The 18176-nt window shown below is 39.6% G+C and overlaps 1 protein-coding gene across 5 annotated transcripts in view; it reads left to right on the forward strand.

The window, feature by feature from the left end:
- Positions 1–18176, forward strand: part of LOC138762185 (mitogen-activated protein kinase kinase kinase 20-like) — a 126908-nt gene that overhangs the window by 12511 nt on the left and 96221 nt on the right. For all 5 annotated transcript variants that reach the window (XM_069935743.1, XM_069935747.1, XM_069935748.1 and 2 more), the window contains 2 exons: positions 1659–1746; positions 15817–15918. In XM_069935743.1, coding sequence (XP_069791844.1) covers positions 1659–1746; positions 15817–15918 — 190 coding nt within the window. The remainder of the gene's footprint in view (positions 1–1658; positions 1747–15816; positions 15919–18176) is intronic.

Consider the following 18176-nt stretch of genomic DNA (forward strand, 5'->3'; position numbering starts at 1 on the left):
CGATTGGAGGGCCTCAGGCTTGGAACACTCTCAATCCCACTTCTGACACCATGTTTGTTATTGCGTGTTATTCCAAGTCGACAGGTGAGGTGAACTAAACAAGTTTTCTGTACGCAATCAAAGAGAGAGAGAGCCCCCCAGCATGGTGTCTGCTCCCTGCTCGTACTCAATTCAACTAGCACGCCCTCGTGGACCTCGGCCAAGCGCTGTCGCGAGTACGGTTGCTGCAGTGTGACTGCCTTGGGTGCAGAGCAGCTGATGGTAGCAGCAGCCTACCATTGTAAAATAATTTTAAAATGATTAATTTATCATGTTGCAATGAACATCAAAAAGACAGGACAGAATTGGGCACTCAGGATGCGATAAATGACAAATTAAAGGGATTTACTGTAGTTGCTAAAGCCTGGATTATGGAGATAGATTTCAGGGTCACAGCTCTGCTAAAGAAAGACCTCTTGCCTTTGCCTTGAGCTTTTGGAAGAAAATTCCTTTCGGTGTGAAGCAGTTGTTGAAGATCTGCAGTTGCTGAAGATTTGCGTCTCAAAATTCTCACCTCACATTGAACAACATGAGGATGGAACTTCTAGCTTCTGATATGTGGGCTGAATGCAGCATCTCTGGGCTACCATGAAATCTGTAGTCAGTTGAATGAATGGTACAGTTGGCAGGAATCGATGACTGAATGATGCTGTGAAAAGAATTTTTGCACTGGACCTTACCATCTTACCATGGCTAAATCGACAGAGGGTTCAGTAAATTCATAGGCAGCCTAGACTCTAAGTGGGGGAGGGAATCAAAGTTCAATTGTTTTAAAAAAGTGACTCCCAACCTTTCTGATGTAACAGCAATGCAAACCTGTCAGTAACCTCCTCCAATCTCAAACCAGTACTTCTGCTGTTGACAGGAAGTAATTTTGTTCTGATTGCCCCAGAGGCAATTTGGTTAGTATTGTTTGTAAATTATAATATCCACAGTTCCAGTTGATTGGTTTGGAAATGAACCAAGAGCTCTTCACATTGGTAATGTAATGTTGACGCCCACCATTCTTGATCAAAATCAATAAAGGTCCATAAAAGCTGGCGCTGTTTAGAGCTTCATTTCTGGTTTTGATCAAGAACGTGGCATCAATGTTATAAAATCCTGAGGATAAAATACCAGCTTCAAGTGCTCTTAATTTGAATCCAATCCAAGCCGAATGTGTTGTGATAACTCAGGCTGCTTGTTCTTTAGCAGCAGTTGGTCCACAGAGAGTGTTTTTGTGAATATGTAATCGTTAAAGTCAGGAGACCTTTGGTAGAACTGTCACTCCTTTAGTGTTGGAGATCAACAAAATATATTCATCAAGTTAACTGCATGGAACAAAATATTCAAATAAATTGCTCATGCGTTTTCCAGGACAAACTATTTCAATAAGCTGAAACAATAGTCCATTTTAGTTTGAAATTTAATTTTAGTGCAATTTATTATTGGAGAAAATGACCGTAACACATGGTGGTCGTGGGGTTTTGTTTCTAATATTTTGCAATTTTAAGATCTGTAACTTTTTTAAAAAGAAAGTACTGCTGCAAAATAATGAGGCCTATTTATTTTCATTGGAGTTAGTTTCTTTAAAAAAAACAATTGCAGGTAAACATGAACTTTTTGATTTTTGAATCCAGGCAGAAATCCTCAGTGTCCTCAGCCACCGAAATATCATCCAGTTCTATGGCGCAGTCTTGGAGTCACCCAACTATGCTATAGTCACTGGTGAGTATGGGTCAAATGCTCCAGACAATTCTCAAGAGTATCTGTCAGCTGACAAATGGCAGATAATAGTTTGAATATTCTTAGAAGGCATAGTGTAACATAAACATTTGAAATTGATTTTCTTTTTTTTTTACATTGTTTCAAAAAAAGCAAATTCAGTCTTTTAATTCCAAGATCTGTTTTACAAGACTCTAGTCACTTTACCTGCATAATCCCATTTACATTTCTGTTACCTTGCTCTATATTTAAACATTTTCTCTGTGTATATGTATTTTTCCAGATACACATTTTGATTGGTATCAAGTTTTAACTTTATTTCTGCTGTAAATAACATTCTTGTAATTGGTGAAATACCCATCTTTCATATTGAAATAGAAAATCATTCACCATTCAACAAAATAAACTATTTGTTACTGTAAATTTTATAATTTTATGCATTCTGCCAGAAATGGCTTTCGTATATTGGTTGCATCTTGAACATGACCAAATCTTCTCATCTGCACCACAGCATTTTTGTATATTCACATTCCGTTTGTTTCATATATTTGCAATAAAATAACTGCAGCTTTTGCACTAACTGCTACGTCATCTAGAAGCTATGGTGTTACAGCGCCCGTGATCGGGACCGGGGTTCGAATCCGCACCATCTGTAAGGAGTTTGTAAGTTCTCCCTGTGTCTGTGTGGTTTTTTTCCCCCCTGGGAGCTCCAGTTTCCTCCCACCCTTTAAAAATGTTCCAGGGTGTAGATCAATTGGGTGTAATTGGGCGGCATGGGCTTGTTGGCCTAAAGGGCCTGTTAACACGCTGTATGTCTAAATTTAAAAATTTTAAATTCAAAAAAAATTAATGCCCTCGACCACTGCCACAAAGAAGGTTGAAATACATGCAGGAATGTACCACTTTGAAAATTCCACAGGAACTGGAGAAACCGGAAATAGTCTGGCTGTGTCTATGCATCTTTCCTCCCCAAGCCTATCTGCATCTTTGTTGAATGCCATGAACCAACCACAAAGATTGCTCGTAAAAGGAAATTGATTTTCACAAAGAAATCAGTGGGTTGACAGTTGTAAAAAAAGAGAGTAGTATCTGTAAAATGTGTATTTGATTAAACTAATTCCCCCTTGGGGTGTAATGTTAAACTTAACATGATGGGAGATGCTCTTTCTTGATTGAGTTTGAAATGTGGTGTAAGTGTAGCACACTGGCTTTGTTAAGTTTTAATAGGTTTGTTGAGCCATTGAGGTACTTAAACTTTCCACTGGTGATTCAAGTATAGGTACAAAAATTCCATTGGAATGGAGCTGACACCCTGCATAGGGTGTCATATTATTGTGACCGCACTGCAGAAGTAAAATGACCTAATCTCTTGTCAACCTGCATAACATTTGCAAACACTCAGAGACTGAAGGCATTACCTACTCATTCACTGAAGCAAATGACAGGATGGACGTGGTTTAGTGCAACGCTTTAACAGTGCCATGAAAATTTAAATTTAGCATCCAAGACAGAACTTGTCTGACAACCATGCATAACGTGGTCCTCCCAACAATGAGGATTTATGACGAGACTTGGAAATTGTGGACCGCATCTTTTGGGATTCATTTTATGAAGGAAGTCATTACTGAAGAACTTCATCTACACCTTTAATGTGTTTTCTCCCCAAATTAATCTTTTGTCTGTAATGTGCATCACTTACTAGAGGACATGTGTTTGAGATGGTGGGGGTGGGGGTTTTGAAGTTCAAGGAAAATGTGTAAGGTGTTAGGAACAGTTTGCCTGGAGTTGTGAAAGCAGATACAGTTGAAGCTTTCAAGAGGATAGACAAATGAAGGTGAAGGGTTGGAGAGATATCTATCAAGCAGCAGAGTTTTGATTTGGCCATCAAGTTTGGCACAGTCGAGGAGGAGTCACGTGATGGAGTAGTGGCCGGACGGTGAACTCCAGCCCTCTCCAGAAAAGTCGGGAAAAACAAGAGAAAACACAAAGGCACAGAAATAAAAGTTACAGAAAAGTGAGTATAAAGGTGGAAAGAAGATGGCGACAAAAAAAGAAAAGTCGAAAGCAACGGTAAGAAGAGAGGAAGAGAAGACAAAGGAGGAAAAAGGGGAAGGCCTTACCTGTCCGAAGAGGCCCGCTGCGGAGAGAGAAACCCGCTCCCTCAGGTCGGTAAATAATGGACTACAAAAATGGCTCGCAGAGCCGAACAAAAGTGCGCAACCGCGCATGCGCGAAGTTTCGCGCATGCGCGATGCGAATGAAAAAAAACACACCGACGGGAGGGGGGACCAGCTGGGGAGTCGATCTCCACAGCCGGCAACGACAGCTGCAGAACACCTGCAGCAAGAAGAGACCACAGAAGACAATAGAAACAAGATAGAAGAGGAGGAAAGGGCAGCAAAGAAACAACAGATGGCCAACCCAGAGGAAGAAGAAGAGGAAGAGTATGGTGAAATAGAAGAAGAAAAGAGAGGCAAGGTAAAGGATATACTTGCTCTTATTAGAGGATACATGGAATCATTTAGAGAATGGCAAACACAGGAATTTAAGGATTTAAGAAAAAGAATAAACAACACAGAAGAGAAAATAAATAAAATGGAGATGACCTTAACAGAAATGGGAAAGAAAATGGACAAGATGGAAGAGCGGGCAGTAGCAGCAGAAATGGAGGTAGAAGACTTAAAAAAGAAATTGGAGGAATCTAATAAAAAAACTAAAGAGACACAAGAACTACTAGCTCAAAAAATAGATACAATGGAAAACCATAACAGAAGAAATAACATAAAGATAGTGGGCCTTAAGGAAGATGAAGAAGGCAAGAATATGAGGGAGTTTATAAAAGAGTGGATCCCTAAGACCCTAGGATGTCCAGAACTACAGCATGAAATGGAAATAGAAAGGGCACATAGAGTATTGGCCTCTAAACCACAACCACAACAAAAACCAAGATCTATTGTAGTAAAATTCCTAAGATATACTACAAGAGAAAAGGTACTGGAGAAGACAATGGAAAAAGTAAGAGAGGGCAACAAACCACTGGAGTATAAAGGACAAAAAATCTTCATTTATCCAGATATAAGTTTTGAACTCCTAAAGAAGAGAAAAGAGTTCAATACAGCAAAGGCGATTTTATGGAAGAAAGGGTATAAATTTATACTAAAGCATCCAGCGGTATTGAAAATATTTATTCCAGGACAACAAAACAGACTATTCGCGGATCCAGAAGAAGCACGAAAATTTGCAGAACAATTACAAAAATAGACTGAGGGAGGAAGACGGGTAATGAGAGTTAAAATGATCACGACTGATATGTATGTGGGTAAAGACAAAAATAGACTGAGGGATGAAGACGGGTAATGAGAGTAAAAATGATCACGATTGATATGTATGCAGGTAAAGAGGTATAAGAGTGAATAGAGACAATGAGCATACATGAATGTATCTGTACTTAGAGGAAAATATGGATAGTATAGACAAGAATTAATAAGGGAAGATAATGGAATAGAGAGAATAAGGAGGGAATTAAAAGAGGGACCTTTGTGACATATGAAAAGTGAAATCTTTTCTGGGGGAGGCGGGGTGGGGGGAAATAGCGGTCACTGCAAAATCAGTTGACGCTTGCGAGTGGATTCGCAAATCCAAATGGAGAGGGGAGATGTGGTTGTCCGACAAGGGATAAAGGACAACTCAGGAGGTGAAGGGGAGATTGGGGATAAATAAGATAGAAATAGGAGAATAAGGAAAATGTTAGATGTTGTAGGAATGTTGTCTTATAAAGAGTTGAAAATAAGAAAACAGAAATGGAAAAGGAGGAAAGGTAATGATGGAAAAACGGAAAGAGAAGATAAACAAAATATAAAAGGGCTACGCTGAACTATATGTCTTTAAATATTAATGGAATACATAACCAAATTAAAAGGAAGAAACTACCAAATTTAAATGAATAAATGTATTCCATTAGAAAAAATAACATATTGGTTAAGAAATAACATTGAAATATTCGAACAAGTATAGGAGCCTTACATTAAATACAATAGCGAAAACCTACCGGGGACAAACATTACCTAAGTTGATGGAAGGAGAAGGAAAGAAAAGAATGGACTCAGTAGAATTTCTGGTGTAATTTGGTTGAATGACAACATTGTCTGACTGGCTTAATGCAACCTAGATTGTATACCTAAAATGGATGAGAGGGGGGGGTGGGGGGGTGGTTTGGGAGGAAAGGGGGGGGGGGGAGAAAAAGTCACTGTATATGTGTGAAAAGAAATAGTGTATATCATGGCTAATGTGATTTATGGTGTGAAAAATAAAAAAAATTTTAAAAAAAAAAAAAAAAAAAAAAAAAAAAATGACATTGCCTTTTTCAATATATGAACAGGCTTTCAAAGAAAAGAAATCTGATGATTAAGTGAATTTCAACTGTTTAGTTATTAGTATTTTCACAATAAAGCATGTTTCATTGAAAAAAAAAAAAAAAAAAAAAAAAAAAAAGTTTGGCACAGTCATGTGGACCAAAGACCCTGTACTGTTCCATCTTCTAAATTGCCAGATTTCTAAAACTAGTGAAGAGTTGCAATCTATTTAAAAATAATATATATATAAATATATATATATATATATATATATATATATATATATATAATAATATATACTTTGGCTTGGCTTCGCGGACGAAGATTTATGGAGGGGGTAAAAAGTCCACGTCAGCTGCAGGCTCGTTTGTGGCTGACCAGTCCGATGCGGGACAGGCAGACACAATTGCAGCGGTTGCAAGGGAAAATTGGTTGGTTGGGGTTGGGTGTTGGGTTTTTCCTCCTTTGCCTTTTGTCAGTGAGGTGGGCTCTGCGGTCTTCTTCAAAGGAGGCTGCTGCCCGCCAAACTGTGAGGCGCCAAGATGCACGGTTTGAGGCGTTATCAGCCCACTGGCGGTGGTCAATGTGGCAGGCACCAAGAGATTTCTTTAGGCAGTCCTTGTACCTTTTCTTTGGTGCACCTCTGTCACGGTGGCCAGTGGAGAGCTCGCCATATAATACGATCTTGGGAAGGCGATGGTCCTCCATTCTGGAGACGTGACCCATCCAGCGCAGCTGGATCTTCAGCAGCGTGGACTCGATGCTGTCGACCTCTGCCATCTCGAGTACCTCGACGTTAGGGGTGTGAGCGCTCCAATGGATGTTGAGGATGGAGCGGAGACAACGCTGGTGGAAGCGTTCTAGGAGCCGTAGGTGGTGCCGGTAGAGGACCCATGATTCGGAGCCGAACAGGAGTGTGGGTATGACAACGGCTCTGTATACGCTTATCTTTGTGAGGTTTTTCAGTTGGTTGTTTTTCCAGACTCTTTTGTGTAGTCTTCCAAAGGCGCTATTTGCCTTGGCGAGTCTGTTGTCTATCTCATTGTCGATCCTTGCATCTGATGAAATGGTGCAGCCGAGATAGGTAAACTGGTTGACCGTTTTGAGTTTTGTGTGCCCGATGGAGATGTGGGGGGGCTGGTAGTCATGGTGGGGAGCTGGCTGATGGAGGACCTCAGTTTTCTTCAGGCTGACTTCCAGGCCAAACATTTTGGCAGTTTCCGCAAAGCAGGACGTCAAGCGCTGAAGAGCTGGCTCTGAATGGGCAACTAAAGCGGCATCATCTGCAAAGAGTAGTTCACGGACAAGTTTCTCTTGTGTCTTGGTGTGAGCTTGCAGGCGCCTCAGATTGAAGAGACTGCCATCCGTGCGGTACCGGATGTAAACAGCGTCTTCATTGTTGGGGTCTTTCATGGCTTGGTTCAGCATCATGCTGAAGAAGATTGAAAAGAGGGTTGGTGCGAGAACACAGCCTTGCTTCACGCCATTGTTAATGGAGAAGGGTTCAGAGAGCTCATTGCTGTAACTGACCCGACCTTGTTGGTTTTCGTGCAGTTGGATAATCATGTTGAGGAACTTTGGGGGACATCCGATGCGCTCTAGTATTTGCCAAAGCCCTTTCCTGCTCACGGTGTCGAAGGCTTTGGTGAGGTCAACAAAGGTGATGTAGAGTCCTTTGTTTTGTTCTCTGCACTTTTCTTGGAGCTGTCTGAGGGCAAAGACCATGTCAGTGGTTCCTCTGTTTGCGCGAAAGCCGCACTGTGATTCTGGGAGAATATTCTCAGCGACACTAGGTATTATTCTATTTAGGAGAATCCTAGCGAAGATTTTGCCTGCAATGGAGAGCAACGTGATTCCCCTGTAGTTTGAGCAGTCTGATTTCTCGCCTTTGTTTTTGTACAGGGTGATGATGGTGGCATCACGAAGATCCTGAGGCAGTTTACCTTGGTCCCAACAAAGCTTGAAAAACTCATGCAGTTTGGCATGCAGAGTTTTGCCGCCAGCCTTCCAGACTTCTGGGGGGATTCCATCCATACCTGCTGCTTTGCCACTTTTCAGTTGTTCGATTGCCTTATATGTCTCATCCAGGGTGGGAACCTCATCCAGCTCTAGCCTTAGGGGCTGTTGAGAGAGCTGGAGCAGGGCGGAATCTTGGACTGAGCGGTTGGTACTGAAAAGAGATTGGAAGTGTTCTGACCATCGGTTGAGGATGGAGATCTTGTCGCTGAGGAGGACTTTGCCGTCTGAGCTGCGCAGCGGGCTTTGGACTTGGGGTGAGGGGCCGTACACAGCCTTTAGAGCCTCGTAGAAACCCCTGAAGTCGCCAATGTCCGCGCTGAGCTGTGTTCGTTTGGCGAGGCTAGTCCACCACTCATTTTGGATCTCCCGGAGTTTGCGCTGAAGATATATATATATATAATATATATTTTTTTTTTAATTGTTTAAAATTTTTTATTAAATAGTTGGAATTTTGAAAGGATAAGGAGAGGTGATCCTTTCCTGAGATTTGACAAAGCTGGAGAAAATATTTCTGCACGTTACAGATAAAAGATTAATCCGGGGAGGAAACAGTGCAAGGAAGGGGTAGAAGATGTTTTGTATGGTGCACAAACATTGTTAGCACAGATCAGTTGGGTCCAGTGAAATTGTGATCAAAATGATAAGCACCACTTTGTGGTAGACTCCGCAGGTCCCACATTGGCATCATCGATTACGTCTAGAACCCATATCCTTGTTGCCAAAGGCCTCCTAAGAAATCATTCCATCTGACTTGCTGTTTGACTGTTTCAACATGGCCTGATCAGAAATGATCAACTTGAATATTTGGCTGAAACATGCCAACTTTTGTCATTGCCGCTTGACATTCAACAATTGAAAGGAAGTCAAATCCAAGACAGTTGCACGTATGCTGTGAAACCTGGAGATTCAGGATGGAATCTGTTAGTCCCTGCGCTTCTGAATGCGGATTTTGCTGGGAAATCATCTTCACAGACTCCGATAATTTTCAAAGATTTAGAATGGAAAATTACTTTTTATTGCTTTTGAAGTAACTTGTTTATAGTTTTTATATGCATAAAGATGTCATTAGAAGATGATTAAAATGTATGTAATTGGACAATCTTAAAAGTAGATTGTGAATGTAATATGAATCACTGCCCTATTTTTGGCTGGAGATTTTTTTCATTTTGTGCCTCAGAGCTTGTAATTTTTTTAAATTTTGTATAATGAAGAGCCCTGGGATTTGTTTTATAATCTAGAAATAATTTGCCTGCAAATGATCACATTGGGCATCTTGGTCAGGTACATGAGATATAGATAGTATGTTGTGATTCTTACCATATATTTACACATGCAGTAAATATTAATTAATTGAGAGAATGGTTTAACGTTCTCCTGGGAAGAAAGTGAGGGATGATTTGTTAGAAGACATCCATCTTGCGCAGCTGAAATAGATGTTCAAAAGAAGCCCAGTAATTGAAATGTTAATGTGATCATTCTCCACAAAGTATGACAGTTGTTCTGAGGCACTAACAGGATTAGGCCACTATCTGTTGAATAAGGTTTGTCGTTCACTTAAATTGAGGCTGGTCTGCATCTCAACTCAATTTACTCAGTTTTGCTCTGTACGTCTTGAAATTGTTGCTAAATAAAAGTCTATTGATATTGCTCTTGGTTTTCATTTGACCTGGTATCAACATCTTTTTATAGGATGGTTTTCAGTTTTCCAGTACTGTGTGGGAAATTGCTATCTGTTTATATTCCAAATAGCTCAACTCTAATGTGAATAATATGGCCCTTGATCTTAATCCCACCAAAACAGTAAATAGTCTGCCTCTGTCTACTCTTTTCTCATTTTCCCAACTTCATTTTGGTCACAACTAAATTTTTAAACTTAAAGCCAACTAATGTTTTGTAAATCCGTAATTTAACCTAGTGGGCTGAATGTGCTATTCCTGTGTACTGCGTCCCATGCTAAGCTTTATACTCCAAATGTGGCTTTGTTGAACAGACGTATCATTTCCCATCTCTTTAGTTCAGTGGCAACTCTCAATCTGTCTTTTTTTTTCAAATATTTTATTTTTGATTTTCCACAGCACACACAAATCCAAAACAAAAATACAATCTTTCTCAACAATGATATATTACATTCAGTCAATCCCCTGCCTCCTGCCCACCTGCTCCCTTCCCTCCCATTCCCTAATACCACAAGGAAAAGGTTATGTAAGTTAAACAAATATAAAGATCCAAAAATCTATAGGGCCCTTAAAAGGACCAAATATAAACCAAACGTAAAATGAAAAAGACATGAAACAAGAGCATATCATCTCCGCCACAACCCACTTCATTTATTTCAATTGTTCCACTATTAGTACAGATTTTTACCTCCGTTCTATTTAGAAGGGAGTAACTATATCTGTATACCTATATGTTGCAAATAAAGCTGCCATAGCCTAACGAATGTGTCCTATTTTCTCCTTAAATTGTCCTGGATTAGAGTATTAATTTTTTTTAAAATCCAATCTAAAAGACTGATTGAATTGTGCATGATATTCCCCCGGAGAAAATTTGATCTGTCTTTTTGATTGGGTTTTATTTTTGATTAATGCTCTAATCCAGGATTTTTGTGGATGAATATGCAAACCTCTTTTAATCCTCCAGTCTTTCAACAAAAAAAGAAAATATCCCCCTGTAGTGATAGTGCTAGTGATCCTCCTGACCACTAGAGGGAGTCAGAAACTAGTTTATTGCATGCTTGGTTGGATTCAAGATGGATGCCTCCACATGGTCTTGTGTGTACTTTAGCTAATAAAGTATAGTAGTTTTAAAGAACCCAAGTTTCTTTATTACAATAAAAGAAACATCACATGGTACCAGGAGTGGAAGAAACGCCAGGAATGTGTAGAGTGTGTGTCACTCGATAGCAGCAGACTTATTAGGAAGCAGCACAATCTCCAGATAGTTAAATAGATAGTAAATAACAAGCAAGTAATTCTTTCCATCCATGCAGAGCAGATCAGTCCCAACTTTCTGCCATGGTTCTACAGGTATGTCAGTAATTATCATGGGTTCCTTTTTGTGATGTTTCAGGTCTCACAGTTTGAAATCATCTTGTCAATGTCAACATTTATCCCTGGAAAACTTAAGCCTAGTCAAGAGGGTGTACACATCAGGCCAACGACACAAAGTGAAGCACACAATGAGAGTTCCACAGAGACAGATGTGAATCTCCTCGTGAATCAGATCACTGAATCGCTTCCCATATCTGACATGAAATCCAAGCAGATCGCAGCTGAAACAGAAAAGGACACAGTTTTACAGAAGATCATCAAGAATCTGAATGAAGGATGGCCTGGAGGTGAATGTCAGCCATACTACAACATCAAAGCTCAATGGGCTTCTACTTAGAGCAGAGTTTTCAGTGACTAGAGATGCTGAAAAGGGTGCATGAGAGGCATCTTGGATTGGAAAAATGCAAGAGTGGGCCAGAACAGCTATTTATTGGGCAGGGATAAATACTGACATTGACAGGATGGTTTCAAGCTGTGAGACCTGTTTAAAACATTCAAAGGAACCTATGATAATAACTGATGTACTAGCAGAATCATGGCAGAAAGTTGGGACTGAGCTGTTCCACATGGATGGAAAGAATGACTTGCTGGTTATTGATTATCTATCAAATTATCCGGAGATTGCATTGTTTCCTAACATGTCTGCTGCTTGTGTGATCAAATATATGAAGTCAATTTTTGCAAAACATGGAATTCCTCAAATTGCCTACAGTGATAATGGACTATGCTACAGCTGTAGAGAATTCCAGAACTTTGCAGAAGAGTATGATTTTCGATATGTGACTTCAGGTCCTCTGCATCCACAGTCAAAAGGTAAAGCAGAGAAAGGAGTTCACATAGTTAAACGGTTAATCAAGAAAGCACAAATACTGTATCTAGCTCAATTGAGTTACAGACCTTCATCATTTGAACGTGGTACATCAGCACTAAGCTTCTGATGGGACGTATACTATGCACTATACTTCCCTACTCTGTAGACCCAAACCAAAACAGAGATGTCAAAGATGTTGAACAGAAACAAAAGCATCTGCAACGGAGATGAAAAGCAAACTATGACAAGTCAGCAAGAAGCTTAGGGCCACTGGCACAACGTGACACAGTGAGAGTCAGAGATTCCAACACTTGGGGACAAAAAGGCCACTGTTCTGGAAGAAGTAAATCCAAGATCCTTCACTGTCAGAACAGAGGAGGGTCAAATACTGAGGAGGAATCAAAAGAGCCTGCTGAAAAAGCAAGAGACACTGCAGGAACAAACACATGCAGAAGATCCAGCCTGCACACCAACAGAGGAAACACCACCAGTGCTAGACGGTAGTGGACCAGCAGAGCCAACACAAGTACCTGTGTTAAGAAGATCCACATATGTTACCAAAGCACCTGAGAGACTGAATCTCTAAAAGAAAATGCACACTTAGAAAGTTGGTGTTGCTGATATTATGTTTACATTTGTGTTGAACTTTAAATTGAAATAAATACTGTACAAGTGTCATTTTGTTAGATTAAACATCTCAAGGAATGAGGTGTGGTGATAGAGTGCTAGTGATCCTCCTGACCACTAGAGGGAGTCGGAAACTAGTTGATTGCAAGCTTGGTTGGATTCAAGATGGATGCCTCCACTTTAGCTAATAAAGTAGAGTTGTTTTAAAATAAACCACATTTCTTTATTACAATAAAAGAAACCACACCCCCTATCTCATTCCTGTTCAAAGCATGTATCTTTCCAAATTTGAAATACTATAGGCACAGGTTTTCCCCACAATTTTTTGTGTTCCCTTGTAACTCACATGGAACTCGTAATCTAAGCGTATAATGTTTCAGTATAATTGTCAAAAAGATCTCCACATTGCCAAATTTGAGAGGCATTGGTGTGCGTTAAATTGAAAGAAGATGGAGAACTGCATGACAAACTTTTATTTCAAAAGGTCATTTAATGGTGTGGGATGTTCCAAAGTGCTTCAAAGCCATTGACAGGCATTTTGAAATAAGCTCACTTGTGTAGCAGCGACTACATTGCTCCTGCAATAACACACGCAACCAGACGGGTTGAGCTCAGTGAGCAGACTATTTTATTGCAGGCTGCTGGGCTGCACTTATACTCCCAGCCTGGACCTGGCTGAGAACCGCGCTGGAGGGCGCTGACATCACCCGGGCATCACGTAGTCCCCAAGTGTGGGTTTCTGAGCCCCAAGCTGGAAGGAAGGGAAACCCCTGATGGTGCCATTTTGGCCGGCTGCCCCGCCGCGTGGCTTACAAGCAGGGCCGGTTCGCCTGCCTTGTGGTGAGCCGCGACACTTGCACTATTTAGGTTCATTTAGAAAACTGTGTTGGTGGGTGGGGGGGGGAATGCACTTGGTGTGGAATAACTAAATCAACTGGTTTCTTGTAACCTATTGAGTGTTCTGTGCTATGATTTTCCAGTTCGATGCTCTTGGCAGAGGACAATACTGATCAATCCTTCAGGAAAATGGTTATCAACCAGCAGCTGCAGGGTTACCAGCAGATTGTATTGCTACTACTGACAATAGAGTTTATTTTGGTGCAACTACATTGCAAATAAATAATTGTCTACTAAAAATGCACTTTGTTAGCTTTGGTTGCTCTTATTTCCTCTAGTAATAAAGACAAATTATTGAGAAATGCTGTGTTGCTAGGATCAGACTGAAAATGGAACACTGAAAAGGGGCTGATGAATGTGTGGCAAATAGCAACTCTAAAGCATGTATAAATTGCTGTAGTTGTGTACATACAATACTTCAGATTTGATTAGATGTTGAAATTGATTTTGAATAATACTCAGAGTGACAAGTAAATGTATGGTTGTAATTTTTTTTTTAGAAGACAGAAATATTTTTCTGGGATTTAACTTCAGAACATAAAATGACTTTTTACCATCAGACAATAGCTTAGTGGACAGCACAACGTAATCACACTGCCAGCAAGCTGGGTTTGAATCCAACAGCATTTGTACATTCTCCCCATGGGTGCTCCAATTTCCTCCCACCTTCCAAAGACTTGGTAGGTTAATTGGTCACATGGGTGTGTTTGGGCAGCGCCAGCTCATGGGCCAGTATTCTCCCATGCTGTATCCCATAATTAAAAATAAATAACTTGGAAAGAAAATTAAATTGTGCAATTTGTTCAATATGCTATCTATCTCCTGGAAGTGGAGATATGCAGAACCTTATCTCTGTACCGCAAGGTAATGGTTTTAACTGCTGTTCCATCCCTTTTAGGTTTTAAATTTTTCTTTAAACATTATTTATCAATTTATCTATCCTCCTTGCTCATATTTAGTTCTCTCATTCTCTCAGTGTAAATAAAACATTTTATACATGCCTGGATTTTATTTGAAATGAAGTTGTCAACCTTTATCAAGATCAAATTATCTGACTGAGACTTCCCAACACAGCATTTTCCTATCATTTGATTTGAATGCGAGTATTTGTAATTTCTTTATTCATTTTTCTACTTTTATTATATCTGAATGGTTAGCAAACTGTCATTCTGTATTGCTTTTGTAATAAAAGTTGGCACTTTTTTTTCGTAGAATCTCTAGGTCCTCCAGAATTTGTAAGTTTATGTGATTTACTTGCACGTTTTGAGACTGACAACTTTTTGAAAATAGTCTTACCAAGCTCAGCTTGCAAGGTGTCACCAATAACTGTACACCAGTTTTGTATGAAAAAAGTGGAAAATGTTGGAAATACTCAGCAGGTCAGGTAACCTATGTTGAAAGAGAAACAGTTGACATTTCAGATCAAGGATCCCTCATCTAATTGTTTTATCTTCCCCACCTGTTCTGCCACTTAGATTAATTTACTTACCTCTTTCTCAATTATGATGAATATGAATGGGTCTATGACCTGAAGCATTAATGTTTCTCTTTCCACAGATGCTGTCTGAGTTTGTGTTAACATTAATTTACAAAAAAATCTAGATGTACAGTGCAGTAACAGGCTATTTCGGCCCACGAGTCCATGCCGCCCAATTTTTTTTACACCCAATTAACCTACATCCCCAGTACGTTTTAAATGGTGGGAGGAAACCGGAGCCCTCCAGGGAAAACCCATGCAGACACAGGGAGGACGTACAAACACCTTATGGTCAGCGCGGGATTCGAATCCAGATCACTGGTGCTGTAAAGGCGTTGCACTAACTGCTACACCAACCGTTCTGTATTTATTTCCAATTCCTAGGGTTTTCCTTTTTTTCCCCAATTGATTTGCACTTGAAAAATTCCAAACTCTTCATATTATAAAGTTGTAATGTCAGTGAAAGACTATGTGCAGACAAACGTAAGGATTTCAGAGCATTGTTTAAAGTGATATTTCTAACTTCTTGTCAGTTTCCCACTCATGACCCATAGGTTTCAGTGCTTTGCCAGTTTTTAATCTATTCTTTGGAATCAAGTGAAATCAGTCCTGAAAATATGCTGTGTTGGCTAATGTATAATTAAGTAAGTATATAAACAAACTAGCCTTGAATAATTAAATTGATATTTTTATTAAATATCTAACATGGGTAGGGCCAAAGTCTAACTTGGTTCCATCTGTACACTTACTACTTTGTTCTAAATTGGGGAATATTTACCTTAAATTCTAATTTGTACTTAAAAACAAAAAATTGCATTGACTTTTTGTTTTACTTTGCAGAATATGCTCCTGGGGGTTCATTGTATGATTACCTGTCCAGTGATGAAAGTGAGGAAATGGACATGGATCAAATTATGACTTGGGCTACTGATATTGCCAAAGGTATGGGAATCTTAATCTGATTTGCAAAATTGAATCTTGCCATGAAGCTATTCAGATTGTTGTGTCAAGAAAATGATTTGGGTTTCTAATCTCCAATGAAGGAATTCTACCTTTCATACCTGTAGTACTCTGTGTGTGTCTCCCAACCCATGAAATACAATTGCCTCCTCAGTTCAGGATCCATCAAGGGGGACACACGACTCTAGTATAGTCAATAGCATCCATGTATTTTGAATAAATTTAGGGATTGGCCATTTTGCTGAAGTTGATGGCTGCTGGCAATCAGTGCTGAACTGATATAACCATTTACGGAGCGGAAACAGGCCATGTTGGTCTTGTTGGCCTTGTGCGCCCTCTTCAGGCAATGGTCCCGATGGGTTTGGCCCTCGAATTCCAGCTTCTTATAATTAGAAACGTATTCCTGTTGGTGTTGGAGAATGGATGTTATTCGTTGGTAAGTCATTATATGGAATGCCATACATTTATTGCCATTGACTGTAATAAAATTGAATATCAGGTACTGTTTATTTTTTTAAAAACTTGATTTAAAAAAAAACAGGAATTGACCTCTTGAACCTACTATTCAATATGACCATGGTTAATCTACTCTTGACATGGTTAATCTACTCTTGACCTCAGTTTCACTTTTATGGCTGTTCCTGTAACCCTTGACTTTCCCAAAATTTAAAATGTCCTCAAACCTGGATATACCATGAATATATTTGATTGCTCTACCTGCAAAATTTGCTGGGGTAAGGAACAGCAAAGATTCAGAACTCGAAAGAGAAAATAAATTCCTCATTTATCTTAAATAGGCAAAACATTGCTCTGAAACCCTATTCTCAATTCTAATAAATTCCCCATACGAGATGTCCTATCTTACTGAGTGAATCTTCTTTGTATCAAAATAAATTGCCCATAATTTCTCTTCACTGGTAGCCCAACTGTTCGATTCCTTCATCCCAGAAGTCAACCTGATGAACCTTCTCTAAGCCTCCCTGCTTCCCCACCTCCCCCCGCCCGCCCACCAATCCTACTCACTCATTGATTTTCCCAATGAACTATTCACCCCACATTCTTATTATTTGGTCTACCACCCACCCAGACAAGGGGCAGGTTCTTCCTCCCAAAGTGAATATCTTGGCGATTCCCCACATTAAATGCCAATATTTGACCATGCATTTTGCGTACCTGCTTCCAGTATGAATCAATTTTGTATCCTCCTCAGTTTGTTATCTAACCTTCAGTGCATTTTGCTCCAATGCATTTTTTCAAGTTGTATTAAATTGTGAAGTTCCCAACACTCATCTAATAAAATTGTCAAACATGATTTATTTTTCTTTAAGTAATTTTAAATATGTTTGATTATGCTGTAGTTTTCTAATGTCCAGCCTCACTTCCTTAATGGATTAAACTGTTTACCAATGTTAATTTTTAGCCTAAATGGCTTTCTGATTCCTCTCTTTAATAGCTACTGTAACTTTTATGGTTTATGGTTATGGTTCATGACCTCTTCAGAATCCAGGGAATTTTGGAAGATCACCTCAGCTTTATTCACTGTCTCTTCAGGCACTTCTTTAAACTGTCTGAGATCCAGGTTAAGCGACGCTAGTTTTCAGTTCCATATATAACCAGCTGACGTGGACTTTTACCCCCTCCATAAATCTTCGTCCGCGAAGCCAAGCAAAGAAAGATATAACCATTTACGGAGCGGAAACAGGCCATGTTGGCCTTTTGAGTCCGCACCAGTTCACAGATTTTGTGCGCCCTCTTCAGGCATTGGTCCCGGTAGATCTTCATTCAGTAACGATGGGATGGTTATCTTGTGTTCCTTTCTTATTTGCTTCTGATTTTCTGCTTTATTGGATGTGTTTAGTCTCTACCCAGAAGTTAGATACTAAATGTTGGTTTAATATCTATTTCATTTCCTAAATGGGAATCTCTGGCATCAAAGTTTGCTTTAGCAACTTTCTCTGTATTATTTTCTTTTAGAACGTGCCCTAATGTTTTCATATTTTTGATGGCTTACAAACATAATCTTTTTTAAATGATCCATCACAAATTTCTAAATTTTTCCAAGACTCCCACCTTCAACTAATCATTCTATGGTCTTTCTTTCAATCCAATACTACATTTGGTTGAACTAACCATCTTTTGAGTTTTTATTTCTCAATGCAATATACCTTTTGTGAGAGTAATCAAATATCTTCCATTACTCCTCTTGCCTTTTCAATGTATGCTTCTAGTTAACTCTAGTC

Source organism: Narcine bancroftii, chromosome 4 (assembly GCF_036971445.1).
Source record: "Narcine bancroftii isolate sNarBan1 chromosome 4, sNarBan1.hap1, whole genome shotgun sequence".
Classification (NCBI taxonomy): domain Eukaryota; kingdom Metazoa; phylum Chordata; class Chondrichthyes; order Torpediniformes; family Narcinidae; genus Narcine; species Narcine bancroftii.